Source organism: Gorilla gorilla, chromosome 19, assembly GCF_029281585.2.
Source record: "Gorilla gorilla gorilla isolate KB3781 chromosome 19, NHGRI_mGorGor1-v2.1_pri, whole genome shotgun sequence".
Classification (NCBI taxonomy): domain Eukaryota; kingdom Metazoa; phylum Chordata; class Mammalia; order Primates; family Hominidae; genus Gorilla; species Gorilla gorilla.
The window spans coordinates 27365010-27392643 of NC_073243.2; the positions used below are offsets into that span (position 1 = coordinate 27365010).

The window sequence follows — 27634 nt, forward strand, 5'->3', positions numbered from 1 at the left end:
GAAGGATTGTAGTAACAGTATAGTGCTGCCCAGTATAGACTTAGGATTGTATTTTTATATTGCTGTTATCAGTCCAGAATACAGTGTTAGAGACCAAGAAAATTGGAAAGAGGAGAATTTACCATGGGAGCAGTGAATGCTCTGATTCGTAATATACTAAGCCTTAGATATCTCAAATCTGCCTTTGAACCATAGGCATGTAATGGGCAAATCTGTATCAGACAAGTAGAGTGCAGCCCAAGGATAATCTTCTTTTTCTTTCTCTCCTTCTCTCAGCAGTTTTATTGAGGTATAATTGGCATAGAATAAACTGTACATATTTAAAGCGTATAATTTGCTAGGTTTTGACATATGTGTACATCTGTGATGCCATCACCATAGTCAAGTTAACGTATCTATCATTCCCAGAATTTCTTCCTTCTCGTTGTAGATTTTTTTTTTTTTTTTTCCTGAGATGGAGTCTCGTACTGTTGCCTGGGCTGGAGTGCAGTGGCGTGATCTCGGCTTACTGGGAACCTCTGCCTCCCGGGTTGAAGAGATTCTACTGCCTCAGCCTCCCAAGTAGCTGGGATTACAGGTGCCCACCACCATGCCCAGCTAATTTTTGTATTTTTAGTAGAGACGGGGGTTCACCATGTTGGCCAAGCTGAGCTCAAACTCCCGACCTCGTGATTCGCCCACCTTGGCCTCCCAAAGTGCGGGGACTACAGGTGTGAACCACTGTGCCTGGCCTCTCGTTGTAGTTTTTGTGTTTAGACATTTGATTTGGTTATTTTTTCTGTCTTCCGCGTCTATATTTAACATATTCTATCCATCCTTTCGTTTTTTTAATATATGGAACATGGTAAATGTTTCATTGTCTTTATTCTAGTATTTTTGTCATTTCTGGTCAGTTGCAATTGATTGATGTTTTTCTCTTCACTATGGGTCATGTTTTTCTGCTTTTTTGTATACTGTGGTAATTTTAGATTGCATTCCAGAGATTATTGTGTGATGGCTGTTTTTGTATTTTCATGAATGTTTTTGAGTTTTGTTCTTTGGTTAAGTTACTTGGAGATAGTTTGATCCTTTCAGGTCTTGCTTTTTAGCTTTCGCAGATGAGACTACTCTAGAGCTAATTTTGCCTTACTAGTAAGGTAAAATCCTTCTAACTACTTTATTGGTTTCCAATCAGGAAGTTTTCCACTCCAGTGGCTAAGAATAGGAGCTGCCTTGTATGAGCCTGGGTATCATTCCTTCTTAATCCTTTTAGGTGGCTTATTCTTCAGGCTTGTATAGGTTCCTCACAATCATCCACTTATCAAGGAGGGCCCTCTGCATATCGGTGGGGTTCTCTTTCTGTGTAGCTGTCTCTTATCCTGTACTCTGCCATGTGAACTCTGGCTACCTTGGTCTCCCTAGATTCCCAGATCCTTGTCCTCAACACAAGGGTACTGCCAGGATCTTCCTGGATCCCCCCTCCCTGTATCACAGTTGGTGAACTCTTCAGCAGTAAGCTGGGGACAGTTGTAGGGCTCACCTTACATATTTCCGGTCTTTCAGTGTCTGCTGCCCTTTGTTTCCTGATGATTTCCAGTGTCTTCCAGATTGCCTATGTATTCTGTCTGTTTTTTTCAGTTGTTTTAGGTATGAGGGTAAGTCTGTCTCCTGATACTTCATAGTAGGACAAGTGGAGGTGCCACATTGACACTCACTGTGAGATGGAAACAGGAATTGTGGAACTGGGGAATAATATCTTGAAGACTTTGAGAAAGAGCATCTCCAAACAAGATATCTTGCAGGATTCAAAATAGTTTCTTACAATAGTGACTGACGTTGTTAATACAGTGAAAGAAGTCATGGCGTTTATAAAAATGGATTGGAAAAATCTCGAGGAGAGAACAGACTGGATGGATACGCAACAAGATTATAGAAAAGGGGCAGATGAGGAAAAGACATAGCTAGGGACCTGAAAAGCAGTGGTAGAGTGAAATCCCTTTTGATGCAATTGTGAATATAAATGATACTGCATGACAGCAAAAGAAAAGAATTTGAGGGCAGTCATTGATTTGAATGAATTTTTAAAAATTACTGCATTTTTTTAAAATGTAAATTCATAAACACAAGGGAAGGTAAACAACAAACTGGGAAAATATTTGCAATGCAGGACAAGGGTTGATGGTGTTAATAGGTAAGGAACTTGTTAGTAGAAGCAGCGATAACAAAACAAACACCTGGACCAGGAAGGCTCAGGGGCGCTATCTCAGGCAGTTAATAATAATACAAAAAAGACATATTTGTTCACCAGATAGCTTAAGAATGTTCAACTCTAGCAGTTGAAAAGAATGATCTAACCCTAACACCTTTCAAATTGGCATGAGGAAAAAGGTGCTGTTGACTAGGTACAGTGGGCACCTTTTGGCTGATGGTACTCCTAAATCAGTGCAGACTTGGTACACAGCCATTCCAGTAGTGATACCAATTATTTAATGACTGTGTTAAAATATATTAAGTGAAATCTATAAGCAGTAGGTATAATATGCTGTTTTTGCAACCTATTCCCATAGTATAGAAAGATACAAAATAATATGTACTAAATTGTTAATAGTGGTTTTTTTCTGGATTATGATTGATTTTTCCATTTTCCTTTTTATCTTCTACCTTTGTAGCTTTAGGAGGGATTTTAGATTCGGTGTCTGGTTGGAAAAAGAGGTTCAAGTACTGGTACTGCTGCTGAATTTGCACAGCAAACACACTGCATCTAATAGAGGGTGGGAGTGAAGGTGGAGGATGTGGCTAGAGCTGTCCTAATAACCCTACTTGACTGGCCACTGTGTTTCTTTACAAAACAAGGCCACCTGCCTGTATATGAAGTTCCAGGCAGCTTTATTAGACATTGTATAGAAATACAGCTTTTCTCAGTGTCCAGTCTGATTAATGTTCTGGGACATTATGTCACAGTTCTTTGTGTGTGTGTGTGTGTGTGTGTGTGTGTGTGTGTGTGTGTGTTTAGTCTGTAGGATTTCAGAAATTTCAGACTAGTAGATTAGTCTGGGTCAATGAAGGGACAACAACTAAAATACAGTAGTGTTAATTCAGTATTAAATTAAGTTAACAGATAGATTTGTCATTTCTATCCAGAAGATAAATTAATAATCGGGAAGGACTTCACTGCAAACATGTAGCCTCAAAAAATTAGTTTTCAGATTTTAATCTAACAAGATAAATCTCTGATATCAAAATATAATTTCTGTACATTGAGTTGTACTTTTAATAAGGCCTGTATTATATGAATTCATGCCCTATATTAAGTATTCTATCTGTAATCTTGCATGTTTTGCAAAAGTTAGGACCATTCATATTTCACTTCTTTTGAATGTCTGTAACACCTTTGGCAGTTTTTCTGGGTGTATGTGCGTGTGTTTTCTCTAGAATGTGGAATTGTTAAGTCTCTGGGAACCAAGAATTATTAGATGTGGAATAGTAAGGCACTGAAATCAGGGACACCAGAGTTACGGGTTTTTTGTGTGTTTGTATTTTGTGTGTGTGTGTATTTTTTGTGTGTGTATCTTAATCAAATTGTATTGCTTTATTCATGTGTTTTTTGCAGGGTACTGTGGTATGGACTAGAGAACTTGGAATGACTTATGAAGAAACCTTGGAATGACACATGAAGGATGATAGGAAAGTCATTCTGAGGCAGGATGCTTTACTGAATTGTTTTTAACCAGGGTATCAAACATCAGGAATGAATTCAGAACGGAAACATCTTAGGTGCTCTGCATGTTCAGAGAAACTTCTCTAGTAATGAACTATAGAAATGACCCCTGAAAGTATAGTCTTAAAGTTAAGATTCTATTCAAGGAAATACTTTCGGCCTGTTGCTGGAACTGCTCCGTGGATTTGGAGACAGTTAGCATCATTGGCCCCCAGCCACTAAATGCTACTTGCACTTCCCAGTGATTGGGATGACCAAACTGCTGCTGATGCTGGAGGTGTCCGGGCACTACCTCCTTTGAGAATCCCTGGGAAATAAAATAATGCTAGGGGCTGTATTAATTAAAATTAAGTTTGTTTGCATCTAAACAACAACAAGGATAGGAACAAATAGTGGCTTAAACCAGATAGTTTATTTCGCTTTTCCATAGAAAAGTCCAGAGATAAGCAGGCTAGGGTTGGTGTAGTAGCCTCATTGTTGTTGGAGTCAATGCTATTTTCTGCTCCATCATTCTCAGGACATTATTTCAATTCTGCAGGGCATTGAGGGTGGCTGGAGCTCTAGTCATTATCTACATTCCAGGCAACAAGAAGGAGGTTGGAGGAAAAGAAAAAGAGTCTTTTTTCCAACTGAGTTGGCTCCTTTTAAGTACTGTGTTCCTATTTTCCACCTCTAAACTGCAAGGAATGTTGGTGACTTAGCTCGGGCTGCAAAATACCACACACTAGGTGGCTTAAACAACATAATTTATTTCTCACAATTCTAGAGACTAGAGAGTCCAAGATTAAGGTGCTGGCAAGGTAGGTTTTAACCTGAGGCGTCCTCCCTTGGTTCATAGGTGGCCACTTCTCACTCTGAGCTCAAGTGACCTCTTGTGCATATGAGAAGAGAGTGAACTCTGTGTTCTCTCTTCTTGTAAGGACACTAATCCCAGTGGATTAGGGCCCCACCCTTCATTAACCTTCATTGAACCTTCATTATCTTCTTATAGGCCCTGTCTTCAGTACAGTCACATTTGGGGTTAGGGCCTTAACATGTGGATTTTGAGAGGAAACACAGTTCAGTTCATAGTAGTTGGGAAATGTAGTCTTTTAGCTGGGTGCATTGCTGCCCCACATAAATGAGGATCCTGTTAGGGAGGATGAAGAGGAGAGTGGATGTTGGGTGACAGCTGATAGTTACTGCCACAGCGGCTGTTATCTGAGTTTCCCAGGTTGGTAATGAGAACCTTGGGGTTGGAACCTTATGTAGTGTTCATTGGAGGCAGGTAAGGGTGATCTGTATAAAATAATGCACAGAAAATTATGAAGGGAAAGATGAGGGATATTTAGGAATTTTTTATTTTGGGGGGTACATGGTGTATATATTTATGGAGTATGTGAGATGTTTTGATATGGGCATGCAATGTGTAATAATCACTTCGTGGGAAATTGGGTATCCATCTTCTCAAGCACTTTTCCTTTGTGTTACAAACAATCCAATTGTACTAGGAATTATTTTTGATAAAATATAGTCCCCATTCTGAAGAAAGTGATATCCCAAGGAAAAGTCAGGGAACTTTTTTTTTCTTTAAGAGTATAATTGTAGGCAAATATTTATCAACAAGTAAGGGCAACTTTACATCTTTATTGGTTTGTATTTTTCACCAGTCTTCTCATTGGGTGTGTTTTCTACTGTTTATGTTCTTTCTTTCCTAGGCCTCTTACGTAGTTTAGGACAGAAATTGATTGACTCCAGAGTTTAATGGAAAGGTTCTGGTCAGGTTCCTGTATCTAGTCAGTCCAGTGCTGTATCTGTGTATAGTCCTTCTGTGGAAGCCATTGTGGTTGTACCTACTGTTAAAGCAATTGCTGTGAAATGGACTCAGTTTTGCTGGAAAGATCGCTAGCCCAGTATAAAGACGAATGTATGAACATGCCTTGGTGATGTCATAACTGTGGCATGTTTTTCTGTGTTTTTTACAGCACTTTTTCTTTCTAAATGAGAAACTTGGAACTCTGGGTAGGAATCACATTCTCCTCTTTTAGGCAGCTTTGCTGAGATGTAATTCACATATTCTGCAGTTCACACATTTAAAGTGTATAGTTCATTTGCTTTTAGTATATTTAGTATATTTACAGAATTGTGCATCTGACACCTTATTCAGTTTTTGGATATTAGCCCAAGTAGGTACCCTGTATCACTTCGCTTTCAACTTATTCAGTTTTAAAAAGAAACTACAATGAGCTAAACTATTAGTAGAGATATTCCATAATACTAAAATTTGATCTTTAAAATAATAGAGATAATACTGTAACTGTTTTCATTCTGTAATTTCTATATAGTAATGAAATATCTTTCATTTCAGTTCTCAAGAATGCTAGCATAAGTATTATATAGCAATGTAGTCATGAGAGTCATATTATATCATCTTTACCATATTCTCTTGGTTAGAGGCAAGTCACAGGTCCCACTCACACCCAAAGAAATATGCCTACACAAAAATATGAACACTAAGAAGGTGGGGATCATGAGGACTTCCTGGAGCCTGTCTGTCACAGCCCTTCAAGTAGCGAACACTGTAAAAAATTTTGCTTCCGATTTACAAGTAATTTTAATTAACTTTTTTTCAGCTTCCCTCAGTGGTACATTGGTGCTATATATTTCACCAGTGATTTTGCCATTGAGATAGTATTTACTTGCCAAAGATTATAGAACAATAATCATTATACATGGAACTTCTTCATGTTAGAACTTTTTTCAGGCTTAATCTGTCTACTTCATGAAAAAGATTACCAAGAAGAGTTTCCTATTTTTGCCTAGACCTGATTTCCATCTTAAAAGATCAGTTCCAGCTTCATCTTCACCTGAATGGTCACTTATGCCACTGATTTCCGGGCTTCTTGTGATTCTGGATGCTAGAGTATCAAATAATATGGGTGAAAGGACTTTGAACTGAAAAGCACTTGTATGAATGAAAGCTTATCACTTAGTATGATTTGAAAGTCTGTTATTTGGAACACTGATTTAGTAAATTGTTATTTAGACCAAGTGTATGAATCTTTGTAGTGTAACTTTGAACCTTAATATTAGTACATACGATTATTCTCAGGGTGGGGGTAGATTTTAAAGTTCTAAGTTTTTTGGGAACCTTAAAAGTTGCTACAGAAAACCATTCTACTAATTGGAGAAAACATTCCTAAATTTTGGAAGAAGAAAAATAATGACCAAGCACATAAACTTTGCTTGTTTGCATCATAGGATCAGAGTTTAAAAGAGATCCTAATCATTTAGTATGAAACTGAAAAATGTAGTTGATATTTGATGAATTCTTTCGTTGTGTGTATGGTTGATAGTTTGTTCCGACACATTGGGGTTTGGTGTGTGTGTGAGAGAGAGCAAGAGAGAGAAACAGACTGATTTTACATTTTTCATTGGATTTACTTTTTTACAAAGCATGGTTAGAAGTTGTTAATACTTTGATCTCCAGGTTGAGATTTTGGAGATGATTTTTTATTTAATGGAAATATGTAATGAGTGAGCTCTTTTGTCTACGAGCCACTCATTTTTTATCCCATTGCTTTATCGAACGAGGGCTGAAAATTTCAATTTTGAATAGCACATGGCAATTTTCCTCTTAGAGCCAGCTAGCTATTCAGTTAACTGTTCTCCCACCTCAGGATGGTATTAACAAGAACAGGACAGTATACTAAGGCACTAGTTCCCAAACATTACTGGAATCATCTGGGGGTCTTTAAAAATACTGTTTTCTGACTCCTGTCCCTGGATAATTCAGATTTAATTGCTATGGGATGATACCTGGGCATTGAGATTTTTAAAATCTCCCCCAGGTGATTGTAAGGTACAGCAAACCTTGGGAATAGTTGTACTAACTGAAGACTGAGGCACTGGAATAACTAATGTTGGGTAAGATAGGGTAAGAACTTTTTCGCAATAAGGTTTGCAGCTCTTGGGATTCTGACTTGATAATGCTGTTTGGATAAATCATCATCCAAGTTTGAATAAGATCTTATATTTAGAAATGAAAACTGATCTGCAGAATTAGTTTAATCAATAAATGGGAATTTTAAAAAATCTTCTTGGCAATTTGTTTTTATGAATCCCATTGAAGCTGTGTCTATTGACTACCTAAATCTAGATCATTCTTAATCCAGTGTGTGAAAAACCAGGATGACACAAATGAAAAACTTCAAAAACCTGGAGGTCAGACTATTTTAGTAATTTAGAAAACATTTTTCCCACACATTAATCAGTACTAAAAGAAAAAAGTTAAAACCTATTTAAAATGTGGAAAAATTGCTTCCCAATATTTTAACAGAGAGAGACTGAGAACACACAGCATTGAGTCATCAGGAAAACTGAAGATCTCCCCTGAACAACACTGGGATTTCACTGCAGAGGACTTGAAAGACCTTGGAGAAATTGGACGAGGAGCTTATGGTTCTGTCAACAAAATGGTCCACAAACCAAGTGGGCAAATAATGGCAGTTAAAGTAGGTGATGCCATGATTATTTTTGGTACTTTAATCCATTAGGTGAAATTTCATGGTGCAGTAATACCACTGTTGTTGTGTTCCTACTTTTGTGGTAAATGTGGGTGTTTAAAAAATTGTTTCTCCAACTCCTTTGAGGGTGTTCTGTGTAGAGGTTTCTTATTGGTGGCACATTTTCTATCTCTTTGGAAACATGAGTGTATGAAGTGTGCATGTTGATTGCATTTTTGGCATGATGCATTAACATGTTTTAAACTTCAGGCCCTTCTACTGCCAAGGTGAGTTCAGGCTGGGCGGCTGCACCCCTGGGAGCAGGGCAGTGCTGCACTGAGCCAGGCGGGAGCTGGAAGAAGACGCAGCACACTGGGTTGGGCAAGGTGCGGGGCTAGGGCTAACAGCAGTCTTACTGAAGGTTTCCTGGAAACCACGCACATGCTGTTGCCACTAACCTCAACCTTACTCGGTCCTGACCGGCTCGGCTTCTGTTTGTTTATTTCATCTCTACTCAGTACTGCCCTGTTCCCTGGTTTTAAAGTTGTACTGAAATGCATACCTTGTGATAATGTCACATTTTGTCCTTACTGTGTCATGCCACTTAATATGTTCATTAAAAAAAAAAATGGCCAGAAACAGAGATTTGATCCATACACAATACCTGGCAAGCTTATGCTGGTACCTGTAAAGAACTGGTGGTTTCCATCTGACTCCTAGTTTCATGTAATTGTAATTTATTCATTTGTTTGTTTAGATGTTTAACAAATCTTTGCTGTATGTAAGATATTTCAGGAAAATCAGCAACAGGGGGAACAACTTGCAAAAACAAAGGAAAAAAAGCTAGCTGTGGCCATACCCTCTCTGAGCTTAAAATTCCTATGGGAACAAAAATGTTTCAGTTTACAAGAATTCAGAATGGATTTGCATATAGTCCAAGCTAATCATCTTCCTATTAGTGTCCTATTTTGAGAGTTTGTCAGAGTGGTTGATAAGAGTCCTTAGTTTTTTCTTGACATTTGAGAATGAATTTAAATTAAAATAAAATGCTTTCTGTGTGGAAGTCTGTTGTGAGCCAAACCTTACTGTAACTATTTTAGTATCCTTCACTGTTGAGCATTTCTTTTTGCTGGGTCATATGAAAGTAATGTTAAATTAGTGGTAGGGAAAATTTTTATGATTCTCTCTGTGGGTTCCTAACATTGTTTTTGGCTGTATTTTTAAAATGTGGTGAGAACTATAGACTTTTCATAGACAGATGTATATACACAACATTTTGTATACAAACCGTAGACCTCTAAAGATGCACAGGTGAAGAACTCTGCATTATGTGTTAAAATAAAATGTTTTATTGGAATGTGAAATGATTTCTGTATTCCTGTTTTGTGCCACTGCAGTGTAAGTGGAAAGAGTCATTTTATTTAGACTCCTGGATGAATGTTGTGTTGTCCTTTTGTGCTACCTGTGTGTGACATCCAGTTTTAGTTGGCTGGATCTTAAGGGAAAGGTTTCCTATATAGTTAAAGTTGTAAACTTTTCTTTCAGGTACTAGGGAAAGTAATTTTAAAAAATTATTTCCTGCTTTTTACAGTTTGTGTTATGTGTGCTTCAACTTTGTTGATGAACATTATTAACCATTTTAGTAATACGGATTGATTTTAGCCATTGTTAAAAAGGTCATAAAGGTAAAGAGGGTACTTCCTTTTGACACTTAAAAGTTTTTCTCACTGATTAATTTGATAATATTTTGGGTTGTATAATGCTTACTCAAGTTTTGTAGGAATTCAAGAATGAAAATAGGAAATTGTTGTCCATCATTTGTAATGTTACATTATCAGTGGCTACTGGCTACTGTGACAGTTCCAGTTGGGATGCTATTAAAAATCCCAGCTGTACTTGAAGAACTTTCAAGGCAGTCATGAGACCTACAAACTGGTTGCTGTCACATGTATACCCACCACATGGTACTACCTAGCTTCGTTTACCATCTCGAATTCTTGAACAAGCATAGCAGTTGGGGATGGGAGAGGATGGCAGTACAACACATCAATTAACATATAGTTGAGGAGTACCTTTGGATTCCATGACTTCATTAATACTGGAAGAATAAGTGTTTTTGCATTAATATGCATTAAAATTTGATACCAATTGATGACTGATGTATGCCATCTCTGAATTAAAGAATGCATTTATTATTGGTTTCTTCAAAGAAGAATAGTCTTTCATCACACTTGAGAGAGTTCATTCATTCCTCATTTAGGTACATTGACTGGATTGACAGGCACAAATATACAGAATCAATGTATGATTAAGGACGAGTTTGATTTGAGACTTTACAGTTTTAAAGGAACCATGAGACGGTGGTTCACACAGCTGAGAGCTTTCCATTGCTGTTGGTGAAATGAGAAACATGCTTGAAGTAACTCTGTGCGCACTTTGAGAATAAAGAAGGATTGCATTATTAGATGTTAAGCTGGAAATGATCCTTAAGATTTACTTGCAATATCTGTAGAAAAGTGAACTGTGATATTAGCTTGATTTTTTTCTTTGTATTATTCCTCATTTTTAGTTCTGAGGAATTCCTTCCCCAAATTTATTTTGCCATATATAAGAAATATTTGAAAAAGGTGACTTCTTAGTAACCAGAGGTAATTACCCCAAAGACTTAATCTAAAAATCAGTTTTGATATAATCAGATTTAGTGAGGTAACATTGTAAGAGTTATACTTAAAACAATTTTTTGATGTTTGGTTTGAGGACAGTCTCCCAAGCTATCGGTGAGTTTCTGCATTAGGACCTAAGATGTGAACATGGTTTACCCTTTAGTTTTAATTGCACATGCTTGGGAAAAGGGTCTTGCTCTCCTGTGAGTGGGAGTAATTTGTATACTTGTGCCTGAATGACTAGTCTTAGGGCTGCCTAGGGCAAAGCCAGTGTTGCCTCTGGGGTTTCTTAAAGCTCAGGGAGAACAACCTTCAACTCTTACCAGGGATTTACTTCTGACTGTGATCAGTATCCTTTACAAATAACATTTATTTAGTGTCCTGTTTTGCACGGTGGTGGGGTAACCACTGAATGAAAACGTTAGACATGAACAGTCACTGTCCTCTACATAAAGTAGGAGCCTGCTCAGCTCTCTGGCAGGTGGGAATGGGAGAGGATGGCAATACAACACATCAGTTAACATATAGATGAGGAGTACCTCATCTATATGTTAACCAGCTCTCTGGTTAAATGTAGCGGGGTAAAGCCCAGAGTTCAGACCAAATGTTTGAAGAGGCAGTTAGGATTAGGTTTCTGAGCTAGGGTAATTCAGATCTGGGAGAAACACCTAGCATCATCAGTCAGAATCAGGATGCCACAGAAAATCTAGGGACACAGGAGAAAAGAGAAAGAGTAAATGAAATGTCACAGCTTAGACCATGGGCTTACAAGCTCAGATGGCTGACAGAGGGAAGAATGACTGTAAGCCTCTGATGCCTGACAGTATATTCTCCACCTGACTCTGCCTGCAGTGTAAAAAATCCTGCATGCCTAGAGTACTAGCTTCCCTGTTGTTTTCTAGCAGACTCATGTCCAGATTGACTTCTTGAAGGTATGCATGCCCTTTTCATGTTTGTAGAATATGTGCGAAAAACCAAAGAAACGTGAAAAAGTAAGAATGAAAATGAGAGGGAATATAAGGACTGAAGTACCTGTCACTAAAGATGATGGCAGGCAGTGGAATCTGAATTGTTGTGTGAAGGGTTAATACTGTAATAAAGCTGTCATCTCATTGAAGAACTGAATAATATTGAGCAGGTAGGTGGGAATAAGAATGTGTCATGTTAAATTTGTCATTGTGGATCATTATGGTGACTTTTCAGTCTTCTGCTTGAGAAATTATCTGGGTTAATCAGGAAAAACAGATCTGTTGTTTGAGGGTGGGTGCATAGGCCGGACTGAGTTAGCAATGTGACCTGGTATGCAAGAGTTTCAAGTGTTTTCTTTCTGTTGGAGATCTGCCTAACTTGTCTTGTTCTTTTGAACCTCAACTCTACCCTTTCAACTCTACTGTTTCATTGATGTGAGTCTTGCTGATTCTGGCCTGTTAACCTGATTTTGATTCCTGCAATCCTGCCTCTCCTTGATTATTTGGATTTTGACTTCAGTGTCCTTGACCTGGGATTGATACCCAGCCTAATCCTGATGCTTGATAGTAAGGACTAGAGCCCTCTGCTGACAGTATCAGCAGCCCACAGCTCAGCTGTTCCCTGAGTAGAACGGAACTTTAATCTGCTGGTTGGGTAGGCCTCCCTGGTGTAGATAGTATGGCGAGTATGGGAAGTCAGGTATCAGAAAAGTGTGGCTTGGCTTGTTTTCCTGCCACTGGAGAGACCATGCCACTTCTGTCAAAAGTTCCATTACCAAATTATTTCAGTGGGGATTATAATGATGAATAATGATTTGAGGAGGTTCATTTTAGTGTTTAAACATTGGTCTTGCATGTTCTGAAAGGACTAGAATGATACTGGGATGGCCTTCAATTGGAAAAGTTCCTTTTTGATGGCATAGAGTGCTTTGTTAGGCCATTTTATTCACTTCCAAAGGGCCGCAGTGATCATATTTGATTATCCAAATCACCTATGGGATGCAGATGTCATGGCTCTTTTGTTTAGAATTGAGACTGTAGTCTAATATCTTAGGCCGTCGTTCAGTCAGATCATGTGACTTACTTAAGGCATCTGTGATTGAGCTGTATTCTTTTATGCTTCCTAATATTGCTTAAAAGCTGTGGTGGTCATATGAAAAGTGTAAGTAGAGCATTTCCAGGAGGAGACATATTCAAGGGGTGTGGCAGGGCTGGCCTCTAGGCAGCCTTGATTTTGAACTCAGGTTGCTTATGTAGATGGGGTTGGAATTCCCAGTATACATGTGTGTTTGTTTTGCTGTCACTCCAAGTTAATGTTTTTCAGACTGTGGGTTTGTTCCATTAACAGAATTGTATGTGCAACCCAAGAAATAAAACAGCCAAAATCAGTACTGTTCGGGGTTATGTGAGGGTGGGAAGTAGAGACTCCACCTGTAGCCATATTGGAAGCCCTTGGGGCACCAGCTCCGAGGAATTAATAGGGGTACAATTAAGACAGTTTGGAAATAGTTGCTCTAGGTGAATTTTAGTCAATCATTATGTGTTTTTGAACATTCTAGAGATCTGGTTTCTGAAACCTTCTACCATCACTTGGTTAAACTGAATGAATTTTGACATTGGACTAAATCCCAGTTTACATAGTTATCTGGAGAAAAACCTTTTTTTTTTTTTTTTTGTTTTGTTTTGTTTTTGAGACAGTTTCACTGCGTCGCCCAGGCTGGAGTGCAGTGGCACAATCTTGGCTCACTGCAACCTCTGCCTCCTGGGTTCAAGCGATTCTCCTGCCTCAGCCTCCCAAGTAGCTGGGACTAAAGGCACGTACCACCACACCCGGCCAATTTTTGTATCATTAGTAGAGGCGGGGTTTCACCATGTTGGCTAGGCTGGTCTTGAACTACTGACGACCTCAGGTGATCTGCCTGCCTCAGCCTCCCAAAAGTGCTGGGATTACAGGTGAGAGCTACCACGCCCAGCCAAAAACCTGTCTTACCATACCTCACTCTGCGTGGGTGTCATTTGAACCAGTATGTGGTATATTTCCTGCATATTTTCTATCATTCTTTGTCATCTTATGGCTATGCCTCTGAAATTTGTTGTATATGTCAGATTTCTACTGTTACCTCACTTTATTGTCGTAAGTACTGAAATGATGATCTGTCATTTATGGTCTTCAGACCCTTAAAACTTTCAGTGCTAAGATTGACATTGTTTCTTTAAATGTGGATGATGTGGTTAGTAAAGAGGAAGAAGATGATACCACTCTTACCAAGGCATGTCAAACTTGTTCCATTAACTTGGTCCTCGGGGCAGCTCTTCCCATAATGTAATATAACACATGCTTTTGGAACTGAACTCCCAGGTGCTCTGATAATACGTAGCAGAAGGTAAGGTAAAAGGAATTAAGTGGATCTCAGTATCCCCAGTGAGAAGAATGGGATATTACTATTAATTAATTAATTAATTAATGGGGCTAAGATACAACTGAGAGTTTATTAAATTGATTTTAAAAGACTTGAATGATTTTTGCAATTAAGAATTAGCATTCTTCTGCCCGTAGTAAAATCATATATGCTTTCACAATTTAAAATAATTGACTTAACAGACACTTATTTTTTCACAGGAAAGAAAGATTTACATCTGTGATCAGCATTCTAGATAATTTGCTTGCTTCTTTTACTGTTTGTTTTGGTTAATGTTGCCATCTGCTTTGACCTTATTAATGATGGCTTTGTGAGATATCATGGCCATTTTCGTGTGTGATCTATTTAGAAGACTCTGGCTGATAAGGAGGAACTCGTACCACAAATTAGGAAAATCAGAATACCCAAGATTTTCTGCAGCCCAGAGGAAGGTGATAGGATATTGATGTGCTGCTATGGTTTCTAGGATTTTCCAACTTTGGTTTCTAGGATTTTCCAACTTTGTATTACAACTGAGTTCTGGACATTTTTGCTGGGAAAGCAGCATATTTGTAGGGCTCAGAATAGTAGGGACACTGGAGGAGTGTGATCCTTGCTCTCCTGTCCTCTACATCACTGACTTTGGTTGATCTGATGTCAATCATTGACTAGCAGTGGATTCTCCTTCACATTTTATTTATAGACAGTAACCTTAAGAGGGATCTTTAGCAAGGATTACTTAATGAACAATGAAGGGTATGTTTATGGCATAGCAGTATTGGTGTTTGTAGATCACAGAAACTGGATGCGTTTTCAAAATATTACAACTGTGTTGTAATATTATATATAAATTATATATATTACATATAATATTATATATAAATTATATATATTACATATAATATTATATATTAAATATATTAAATATTAAATATAATATTAAATATTATACAATATTAAATATATAAATTATATATAATATATATTATATTAAATTATATATAATATCTAAAAGATTAATTAAGATAATCTTTGTTCTTTTCTTCTTTTGATTTTTAATGCTGAACGTTTGCTATATCACTCTTTATTTTCTGTGGAGAGGAGGTCCCATGTGCTGTGTTTGCTCATGTACTAGTTCTAGGATTTCTGCATGGGTAATTAAATATTTACTAATATCTACCTGGTACAAAAGGTGGACAACTGTCATCATAGGGAGCTTTCGATTTGCTTCTTGTCTTGGGTGTGGTGGTTTTAGCCATCATATAATTGGACAGGACAATTGGCAATTACTTGAAATACAGAATACAGAATCTTTTTTTTTTTTTTTTTTTTTTTTTGAGACGGAGTCTTGCTCTGTCACCCAGGCTGGAGTGCAGTGGCGTGATCTTGGCTCACTGCAAGCTCCGCCTCCCGGGTTCACGCCATTCGCCTACCTCAGCCTCCCCAGCAGCTGGGACTACAGGTGCACGCCACCACGCCTGGCTAATTTTTTTGTACTTTTAGTAGAGACGGGCTTTCACTGTGTTAGCCAGGATGGTTTCGATCTCCTGACCTCCTGATCCACCTGCCTCGGCCTCCTAAAGTGCTGGGATTACAGGCGGGGGCCACCCTGCCTGGCCTGGAATACAGATTCTTTTGGTAACCTTAGATGATAGTAGGTGCTTATGTAGGGGAACAAGCCCCCTGCACTGAAGTATTGGCTTTAGCTAACCTAGTTATAGCAGATTCCACATAGATTGCTGAAGAGTAAATGCCTTCTGGTATTCTGATTTTGGTTGGTGGTAAATTGGAAATGATGCTTTGCCTTGCTAATGGCCAAATTACTAGTAGCTTGCATTATTTTATCTTGTGTCTATTTGTTTTAATTGGTGCCTGGAAGAATCTCTAAAGCCCTACACTGATTTCCTCTAATGATTGAATTCGTCACCTTGCTGAGTTTCGTTGTGTCTGAGTCCTAATTTCTGATCCAGGAACTCACCTGTCTTTTACTTTGGAATACTCTGCCTATTCCTAACTTCTCTAAGCAGCTACAGGTGTACCTGTGCAGCAGGGAGATGTATCTCCTACTCTGCTCTTACTGTCTTTTTATACTGCCCTCTCGGACACTCAGCTGAGCCATACAAACACCTGACAAGAATTTGTCATGTGAGAATTTAGAGATCTGCCAGGACTGATGGTCATGTCCTTCCATGTCAGTTTTCCCATTTCTTATGCTCCTCACATCTCATTCCTCCATGCATTGTCTCCATTTCAAAACAAAACAAAAATAGCGTCAGTTAGAATTGATAGCCATCTTGTAAGTTTATTTGATAATGTTGCTGTTTTCAAGTGTGTCTGTGGCACCACTGCTTTCTAAAGTCATTTTCTGGACTCCTCCGTTCTTGATTCCTTACATGTTTGCTGATGACTCATATCCTTTTTGCCTAGAATGTTCAGATCCTAGGAACTGACATCTGTCATGTCCTCTGTAGAACTTCTGTTTATGAAGTGCATATATGACTTGTCATCCAATCCTTTTTTACTCTTGAGTCTTTTGAGTATATAATGACCTATTATTTTCCCTTTCTCCATGCAGGAATGGGATCAGGTAACCCAGAGTGCCTCTTCACATACATTGTTCAAGAGCTTGACTTGGTAGGAAGGAAAACTGGGTTATTTGGGAGAATCAGTAGTTGTCACATCAGGACACCAGCAGTCACAGAATGGGTCATTTCAAGGCAGGCCCTGGTGCTTTGGGATAAGGTGTGTGCTGACTTCTCTAGTAACTGAGATACCTTTGAGCACCCTAACATGGAGATGTAAGGGTTAACTCTGAATCAGGGTGACTGGCAAGGACCACTATCAGAATCAGCCAGGTATTTATTGAGCATCTAGGCACAATGCTACTTGGTGACCTGCTTCTTAGGAACTACAACGTGAGCCTTTATTTTGCCTCGTCTGCAACTCCATCCTTAGCCTTTGCGTTGTCAGCCTGCCTTCCTTTGCCACATTTGAGTCTTCCTAACCTTACCCCTTAATAGCAATCACTTCATCATCATGCGCTTTCCCACTATCCCTTCTTCCTGTCTCTTCCCACCCATGAAAACAAATTTAGAAAATGAAGGGAAACAAACAAACAAACAAACAAAAAGTCACCATTATGATGGGATTGAGGCATAATATCTGAGTAAGAAGGGAATAAATTAGTTTTCCTTGACAGTATATACTGCCTGTTTCTGTCCATCCTCTTATTTGCTTCTTTTTCTTTGCTCTTCCACTCCAGTCCTTAAGCGAGTTTAGTTTTATTCGTTCCTCTTGTCCCTTTTCATGATAACAATGTGTCATAGTCTGCTTTAAAGTTTTTCATACTTACCGATGTTAGTTTTATTGCTAGTCATTCATCCCTGATGAGCACCAACAAATTGTATGTGAGAGATGGATTTGGTAGGGTTTGGATATGAGGCTGGAGAATTGTGTCACTGTGAAGAGAGAGCTCCCCTGGAGATCTCAGTGTAAAGTTGGAGGACACCTAGAACAGCACCACATTTACATTGTTCTTCAGTATCAGTAAAAGAGTTATTTATACTTTAAATTCAAGTTGTTAAAAATGGAGGCATTCCACATGAGGCTAAATATTATTCAAGATTTTGGTCAATAGATGTTATAAGCTGTCAACGTTTAAATCTACCAATGACTTCCAGGTGCCATGTTGCACGAAAAGAAGGAAAGCAGCCTTTCAACAACTTGGAAGTTGGAACATTTCTATATGATTGGGACTGTTCACCAAGTGGATGTTGCTGTGTTTTGTGACGAGATGGAGTAGAGGACAAGGGGATCATTTGTAACTGAACATTTTTAGCTTGTCCTATGGGACTTGTTAACTTTCTATTACCGCGGCCTAATCCATACAGAACTCCCAACAACTAAATTTGTGGCTGATCCAACCAATGGCATGAGTTGGACTGACAGTTTTAGAAAAAATAAGCTCTTTGGAATTTTTTTTTAGTTGGACAAGAACCATGCATAATATTAATAGTCTTAAAGCCAGAGAACTGGGAATGTAATCTTTTTTTCCTGTGTCTCTAAGTGACTCTCAATTGGAGTGATGTTGGCATTTCTGACCTGTATCTACCTGCTGTTTTTATTGGCATTTACCTGCTTTATTGGGCTTATACGCAACCTTGAATACAGATTTGGACACCAATTTAAAAAAATTAACTTCAAGTTTATAAATTTCTTTACTATAGAAAACTACTTATATATGTAGAGTGGTACTTTTTGTTTTGATTTTCAATGTTTTCTTTATGTTATATTCCAAATAAAGTAAAACTTGAAATAATCTGAAAATACTTTTTATTATTGGGAAAGAGATGTGGATTCTTTTTCAAGAAACACAATTTAATTTGTCCTGGAAGCGTGTAATAACTTAAGCTAAGTTAGTAAAGTAGTGTTAAGTAAAAGAGCTCAGTAACCCCATAATGAAAAAGAATGATTTTGAAAATAATATTAAAAACTTAATGTTCTTGAGTTGATTTTCTTAAGTATTTTATGGTTTCCTGTAGTTTTCATTCTACTATTTACTGCCAGGGAAAAAAAGGTTTGCTGAGCTCAAGTAAACAGCCTTATCTAACTTTTAAATTTATATAAATAAATGAAATTTTCCTGCTATTCAAAGTTTTTTATCAATGGTTGTTGCTTCTGAACATTGTGATTATGAGGATTTCAAGTCATATAATTGGTGTCACCTTGTTACTTCCATTTTTCTGTGCTCTTAAGGACAGCTTTATGAAGGGAAGAGAAGTTTGTTCTTATTGATGTTCAATTTTTAGGTAGTTATGCTCCTTTAATGTTAGAAGATCCTGGACTCACTTGATTCAAATGTAGAAGTCTTTCCCATAGATATTGTTTTGATGGTTCATTAGAAAAACTTTCTTGGTAGTAGCTTTAGTCTCTTAAGTATTCTCTAATTTGAATTGTTGATTGTCATTATGTATTCTACTTGAGTTATTTATTGAGTTATTAAAATCACTAATTTGAAGTTACTGCTATTATAGGCATGTGTTTGTAGTTGATCCCCTTTTGGGGTCCTTTAGGCCTTTTGAAATAGTTTATTAATTGCTCACATATGATAAATGTTACAGTTCAACCCTAAAACATTAGTATAATTAAGAGTTAGCAGATCGGGCACAGTGGCTCACGCCTGTAATCCCAGCACTTTGGGAGGCCGAGGCAGGCGGATCACGAGGTCAGGAGATCGAGACTATCCTGGTTAACACGGTGAAACCCCGTCTCTACTAAAAATACAAAAAATTAGCCAGGAGCGGTGGCGGGCGCCTGTAGTCCCAGCTACTCGGGAGGCTGAGGCAGAAGAATGGCGTCAACCCAGGAGGAGGAGCTTGCAGTGAGCCGAGATCGTGCCACTGCACTCCGGCCTGGGCGAAAGAGCAAGACTCCGTCTCAAAAAAAAAGAGTTAGCTGTACTTGTTCAATTCCAAACAATTCAGATGCAATACCAGCAGCTACTTTTCTACCTACTGCCAGATACTTAGACAAAATGTTCAGAGAATATGGGGAGGTGTTGATCTATTGAAAAGCACAATCAATTTCATGTTAGACTAGTAGGCCATTCAGCTGCTCTGTGTTCTATTTTGTACTAGAAGTGACATTAAAGAATACTTACAGATGAATAGGTTTTCCTGCCAGTGCTGATGATCTCAAAGATAGAGCTGTGCTAGGAACTCTCTACATTCTGGTTAGTAACAATTCTGTCAGAGATTGTCTCAGTGTTAGGTATCAGTAAGATGTTGGAACTTCAGTTAGGCCTTTAGATCATGTAGTCCATATATCCTTTCTGTAGCTACAGTAGGGTTTTTGGACACGGGCTCGCTCCCAAAAGTCAGTTATTGATGATAACTGTTGAGGTTTTGACTGTAATATCTTCCTAGTTGAAATATAAATATTTGTACAAATGTGTATTTAGCATACCACACAACCAGTTTTGTGAAACAAAAGATAAACTAGTAAAGAGGACACCTTTTAAAAATAGTAGTTTATGTGTGTTAGTGTATATCCATTTGCCAATATATTCATACTAGTAAAAATAGAAAAAAATACATTTGTTAACACCTTTTAATAGTGAGAGTTAGGTAGAAATCTTCCCCAACCAAAGGGTTATTTGATTTTTCTTCTCTACTTGTCTCTAATATTAAACAACTCTTCGTCTGTTTTAAATTTAGATATATAGGATTATTAAGATTCTTTTATAAATAATTACCTTCCTGAATTAGCATTTTCACAGCTACACTTTTAGAGTTATTTTTTAAAAAACAGGTATAAAGGTAAAATATTTACAAAAATTATTACATCATGCTTTGAACAAATACAGATCACATCTCTGGGCTATTTTGACTTTTAAAAATATCCTTTCTGAGCAAACATGCTGAAGTTGATTTAAAAGTAAGATTATTAATCCATAAACTATGAAAATAATCAAAATGAGAAAGAAGGGAAACTTTCCTTAACATTAATAGAACTAGTCTTATTTTGTTTCCATTTTTCATTCTTACTTTAGTCCTTGTTTGTCTGAGCATTGATATTTAATATAAAAGTTGTAGGTAAATCTGTGTCTGTAACATAGATGCCAGTTAATAAATTTTATTTGCTTATGAAATTAGGTAGCAAGCTGTAAATTTTAAGTAGCAAAATTAAATTTGTTTGGAATATATGGAATTCCTCAAAAATGAAACTGAGAGAACCTACTTCTGTTCCTTAAACAACTGTTTATTCTCATGTCACATGAAATACATCTTTTATATCTCTTTGTGCCTCTGGCTTCTTTTCTGTAAAATGGGCTCAAGAATTTAATTGACTGCCTTCATCCCTTTCAAGAACATTTGACAGATACCTCGAAGTCTTTGGAAGACAAAATGCCACCTTGTGTATTTTTTGATACTAACTTGCCTTGTAAGTACATACTATGTATTGTACACAGTGGCGTGATGTGACATTGTGAACTTTTTTATGAGAACAGAAGTTGTTTGCATGCTTTGATGTTAAACTATAATTTTATTATTAATTTTTTATAATTTCTGAACATGATTCTTTCCTATATTGTCCCTCCCAACACCTCTGTGTTCTATACTGTTGCTGAATAAGAGGTGGGAGGTGGGGTACTTAATGTTTTCTGGCAGTCTCTTAGAAATGTGCAAAGAAATTGTTGTACAGCTTGGTTAGGAATATATCCATGGTCTGCAGTATATGGAGGAGCGCTTTAGCATCTTAGGAATAGACAACAAGAGCCCTCTGTTTCCTCATTTTTAGGTTTTCTTCCACAGGTTTATGCTGCCCTACATGCTGACTCATGGGTTGGAGAGTCAGGTAGAACTTTTTGTTTTTAATATATAGAAAGTGCAGTTAAAGGACAGAGTCCCAATCTAGGATTTTGGAGACCTGGATTCTTGCCTGGTGCACTGCCCCTATACTAGTATTCACTTTATCCGGTTCTGGACTATTTCCCGTCTTTATGAATGAGGACACTGTGGTATGGGTGTCCTCATGAGTGAATGAGTGAAGAGGGATGTTCTTGCATTGAATGCCTAGATTGCATACAATTTTGAAACGGTGATTAAAAGTATGTATACAGCTACCTATAATTATTCGTATGAAACTGTTAAAACTCATTATCATTTTCTTTATATTTGCATGTGGGGGTTAATTTTTACTGCCTAAGAGCTTTGTTGCATAACTCCCAACATTATTAGTAAATGCTCATGGTTAAATTGCCCTGTCTCCTTTAAAGGATTTCTAAGTGCTGTTTGTTAAACTTTCTGTGATTAAAGTAATTCTTGTGAAGTATAAGGAAAGATGATAATTTTCATATCTGGTATTTGTGAAGTTTGCTTGGTAATTTTTAGTCTTGTAATGGTTTTTCTCTACCATGAGACTAAAAATTATTGGTGTTTTTGACAAAAATTTTTTTTTTTTTTGACGTCTTTTGTCATTCTTTTCCAGAGAATTCGGTCAACAGTGGATGAAAAAGAACAAAAACAACTTCTTATGGATTTGGATGTAGTAATGCGGAGTAGTGATTGCCCATACATTGTTCAGTTTTATGGTGCACTCTTCAGAGAGGTAGGAATAAACTGGGTTTTAGCTGACTAATGAATATCTAATTGGGACAAATGAAGATGGCAGGATTCGATTCTATTCTTAAATGCCATACATTAGTAATAAGTTAATATCTCAGTATCTTAGTGTTTAACCATGATAATCTACATATTAACTTCTGACTCTTTTTGCGGTGGTGGGTTAGGGGTGAATCACACGTGTCTTTGTGTGTGTGTGTGTGTGTGTGTATTTTAGCATTGGTGGCTGTCATTTGTAAATCTCATACAAATATTTTCTGTTCTTTAAGAACCTGAAAAATCAGCTGACTTCTAAATATCAGCACTTTTGCTATAGTTTTAGATTTTCATTGGGCCTAGAGCAACGCCCCCCCCCCCCACCCCCCGCCAACTTTATATTTTAACTTTTACTCATCTGTCATCAAGTGTATGTCTGCATTTAATATAAACACTTATGTGTCCCTGCCCATAATCCTGAAGTATACCCATCAGACGTGGAAATTAACAATTACAATATAAATTATTTTTTTCTAATTCTCTTATCCAGATTTTTGTGTAGAAACTAAAGCTCTAATTTCTTGGTCTCATAATCATGTTTCTTCTTTTGGCCTCTGGTTATTTTGTGTCCCAACTTGAGTTATCATTTCTGCCTCCAGCTCTCAATCCACTTACTCATTTCCAGTCATCTAGTTGCCTAAAATGTGGAAGTGAGTTTGGGCTAGGGGTAGATCTGGAGCTGTAAGTGAATTAATACATTATGGTATCCTAGACCGCCATCAAAAATTGTGATACTTAGTTGAGTAGGACTTGAACTGAACTGCTAAGCATTTCAAATACTCTCTAAAAAAATACCTTTCTCATTTTGCAAATGTTAGGATGAATAGCTGAGTTGTTATAAACTGGTAAGAAAAACCCTCCTGCTCTCTTCTTTTTGGGATGGGATTATAGAGTGTATCCTTGGGGTTTTTGTTGTTATTGGCTTTAAAATTAATATATATTTTTGAAACAGGGCTGAATGTAGCACTGAGTAGAAGTATATGCAATCTTATAATTGGAAACAATGTTAGAGGTTAGTTAATTCTAAACCTAATTCTGAAATTTTTGTTTGTTTTTCTGGGCTCTTACTAGGTAACTAGTAACAACACATTCTACTTCATGACAGAGCCCATTTCTTTGTTGAATCACTAATTGTTAATTCTCAACTCATGTAGTTTCTTTCTATTCCTGTCTTTACTTTTTAATAATGAGAATATTCATTTTTATGACCAGATATACTGAATTTATCAATTTTCTTCCATCATTTCACATCAGCATTCCGTTACATCAGTATACAGTCATGTATTCATGTGCATGACTATATCTTGGACCTAAATATTATGTAATGTTATTCTAAATGTTTGGAACTTTCTTCATGTTGCACAAGAATCTTACCATATCCTCCTCCCTTTATTCCCAACTATGAACTTTTCTTCACAATCATTAAATCATCACACCATATGCAGAACAATGGTTAATTAGGGACTGAACTAGATTTTCTCTCCTAACTAGATTCTGTGGTCAGCTTTTTCAGTGCTGTATTCGTTTTCACTATAGACTTTCCCCAGCTCTACCTGAACCCTAAATCACCTCCATGGTGCTGGAATATACCAATTTATTTCATTTGTTCATTTATTTAATCATTCAAGTACCATTTACATACCTAGCCTTGGGCTTGATAGTGTGGGAGTCTGATTGTATGAAAAGAAAGCAGAGTAAGTCATATTCATGATTGACAAAGATGTGGAAACAAAGCACGGAAGCTTGGAGTAGTGTCTGAACAATAGTCCCATGGTTTTGTTATCATGGATAGCTGAGTCACATTTGGTTTTATGTCTCAGAAAGGTTGAAGGGAGTTGACATATGCAGCTGTAAACACTAACGTCTGTTGAATGCTTTGTCGTTTTCACATGTTTTCTTCCCAGTAATCTTCGGGATTTGATGGTATTATCTATCCCCTTTTTCCAGATAGGAAAGTGAAATTTAGTGTGTTTGACAAAAGTTACACAGCCAACAAGTGGCAGAGATGGGATTCCAGAGACAGAAATCTTGCTGTTCCTTCTATTTTATTCGAAGTGGTCCAGATATGAAGATATATATATGCTTTTTAAATAAGATTTTTGATAGGATAAGATGTGTGATAAGGTGAAGGCTTAGGAACTACACAGTTAAGCTGTACAAAGACACAAAATACCTAAGTAGATGAAACATGAACTTTCCTCCCAAATTAGAATGCAATCTGTAATAGGTACTTTCTGAATAATAAAAGTTTTAGAAAACAGAAAGTAACAACTTCTACAATAGTATGTTTTACAATAAAAATATAGTTTTTCAATAGTTTTACAATAAAAGCGTAGTTTTACAATAAAAGTGTTACTTTTATTAGTCACCTTTAAAGAGTGAATAGTAAAAGTGTATTTCCCGAAGTTACAAAGGTTAAAAATATTAAAATGGCCGGGCACGGTGGCTCAAGCCTGTAATCCCAGCACTTCAGGAGGCCGAGGTGGGCGGATCACGAGGTCAGGAGCCTGAGACCAGCCTGGCCAATGTGGTGACACTGCATCTTTATTAAAAATACAAAAATTAGCCAGGCGTGATGGCACATGCCTGTAGTCCTGGCTACTTGGGAGGCTGAGGCAGAAGAATCGCTTGAACCCAGGAGGCGGAGGTTGCAGTGAGCCAAGATCATGCCACTGCAGTTGCCAGCCTGGGCAACAGAGCGAGACTCCATCTCAAAAAAAAAAAAAAAAGTATGTGTGTATGTATATATATATATATATATATATTTTCATATATATGTAAGTAATAAACAGATTGAATAAGACTTTAAAGAAACATTTTTGTTTTGCAGTTGATGACTTACATGCATCTTTTTTGGTGACATGACCTTCAGTTCCAATAATAGACACAAAATCTGAGTTCATGAAAGGAAATAGTAGAAATGAATGTATGTAGTCAGGACTTTTTAGCTTACCTTACTATCACTGTGAGAGAGACAGTGCTTTCAATTCCTGTTACTGTGAGACACCCTCCAGGGATTTCATTTCACCTAATTTATACAACCACTAGACTTCAGCTCTTGGTTTGGTTCAGTCAGCCATCCATCAAGGAGCTTATGAGATGTTCCTTTTCTCATTCTTGCAGCAACTATTTATTTATTTAAATTTAAATGTTATTTAAATTTAAGGGGTACAAGTGCAGTTTTTTTTATATGAATATATTGAGTAGTGGTACAGTTTGTGTTTTTAGTGTATCCATCACCCAAACAATGTAAATTGTACCCATCAAGTAATTTTTCATCATCCACCCCTTTCAACTCCTCCCTCCCTTGTGTGTCTCCAAGGTCTCCCGTTCCGTATTCTGTCCATGTGTGCACATGATTTAGCTCCCCCTTATAAGCGAGAACATGCAGTATTTGTCTTTCTGTTTCTGGTTTGTTTCACTAAAGATAATGGCCTCCAGTGTATCCGTGTTGCTACAAAAAAAAACAAAAAACAAGATTTCATTCTTTTTTTAATGGCTGTCACTGTTCTATTGTGTATATATGTCACATTTTTAAAAATGTGGACATTTAGGTTGATTCCATGACTTTGCTGTTATACATAGTGCTGCCATAAGCATACCAGTGCAGATATCTTTTTGATATAATGATTTATTTTTCTTTGGGTAGATACCCAGTAGTAGGATTGCTGGATCAAATGGTAGTTCCACTAATTAGAGATTAATCTTGCTGTTGGGTAATACTGAGCTTCTGAAAGTTCCGTCACTTATTCAAAGCAGTGAATAATACTTAATACTGAAGTTGGTAACTTCTATGTTGCCACTATTTTCAACCATGCATACTTCTTTCTAGGATGGAACCAACCTCAAAAAGAAAAGTCCAAAGTACAGCTTGGATTTGGTTTAGATAAGTTATTAGGTCACTCAATTGCACAGGTTCCTAAAAGTCATTTTCAGGCTTTGTAGGTAGGTGGAAAAAAGAGCTTGATAATAATTGAATAATGGAAGTAACTTTTAGCCTATATTTTACAAAAAAGACGTACCATTTATCTTAACAGTGCTGAAACCTAGTGTCACTTAAAAAGTTTTCTAATACATAAAATTTGAGAATTTCATAGCAGGTAAACTCTTATTTTAAACATCTTTTGAGGTTGGGCAATAAATTCTAGTGCAGAAAGCACTGTTCTGAGTAACTTGTGAATGTAGAAGTTCATCAGATTATAGAAGGCAGTGATGCTGGCTGAAGCAAGTTACCTCCCCCTTTTTTATCCTTACTTCCACCCCTCTTCTCCTTTCCCTCTTCTTTCTCCTTGCAAGTCTTAAATGCAGCTTATGGAGGTAAAATTGACATCTGATAAACTTCCCATATGTAAAGTGTACAGTTTGATATGTTTGAACAAATGTATACACCTGTAGAATTATCACCAAAATCAAGGTAATGAATATGCCCATCACTCACGAGTTTCCTTACACCACGTAGGTAATACCTGCCACCTCTCTGCTGTCCCCATCTTCAGATAACCACTGACCTGCTTTATGCCATTATAGATTAATTTGTATTTTTCTGGATTTTATGTAAACAGAATCTTACGGTATGTACTTCTCTTTTTCAGTTTGTCGTCTTTCATTCAGTATAATTATCTTGCATTTATCAGTCGTTTATTTCTTTTTATTGCCGACTACTATCTGTAATGTTCCATTATGCAGATCTATCAGTTTGTTACTCATTTACCTGTTGATGGCCATTTGGATTGTTTTCAGTTTTTGTCTGTTACTAATAAAGTTGCTTTGAGCATTTATGTACAATTGTTTGTACATAAGCTTTTATTTTCCTGGGGTAATTACATGGGGGCGGAATGGCTGGATCGTATTGTAGGTGTATGTTTAACTTTTTAAAAAAATGGACAAACTTTTTTCTAAGGTAGTTGTACCATTTTATACTTTCACCAGTAGTTTTTGAGAGTTCAGCTTCTTCCATGTCTGTTCCGGCACTTAGTGTGATCTGTTGTGTTAATCTTTAGCCGTTCTAGTAAATGTGCGGTGGAATCGCTTTGTATTTTTAATTTGCATGTTTCTAATGACTAACAGTGTTGAATGTCTTTTCATGTGCTTATTGTATCTTCTTTGATGAAGTTCCTGTTAAAATCTGTTGTACATTTTTATTTAAATTGGGTTTTTTTGTTATTCAGTTTTGGGAGGTTTTTAAAAATGTGTTTTGAATACAAGTTTATTATCAGACCTATGATTTGCAGATACTGTCTCCTGTGTGTGCTTATCTTTATATA

The 27634-nt window shown here is 37.2% G+C and overlaps 1 protein-coding gene and 1 pseudogene across 4 annotated transcripts in view; one reads left to right on the forward strand and one right to left on the reverse strand.

The window, feature by feature from the left end:
* Nucleotides 1–27634, forward strand: part of MAP2K4 (mitogen-activated protein kinase kinase 4) — a 123454-nt gene that overhangs the window by 52834 nt on the left and 42986 nt on the right. For all 4 annotated transcript variants that reach the window (XR_008673003.2, XM_019013416.4, XM_055366913.2 and 1 more), the window contains 2 exons: nt 8016–8190; nt 22201–22320. Coding sequence is in view for 3 of the 4 variants with exons in the window: in XM_019013416.4 (XP_018868961.1) it covers nt 8016–8190; nt 22201–22320 (295 nt within the window). In the remaining variant the exon portion in view is untranslated. The remainder of the gene's footprint in view (nt 1–8015; nt 8191–22200; nt 22321–27634) is intronic.
* On the reverse strand, nt 3734–3822 carry LOC115931374 (uncharacterized; annotated as a pseudogene).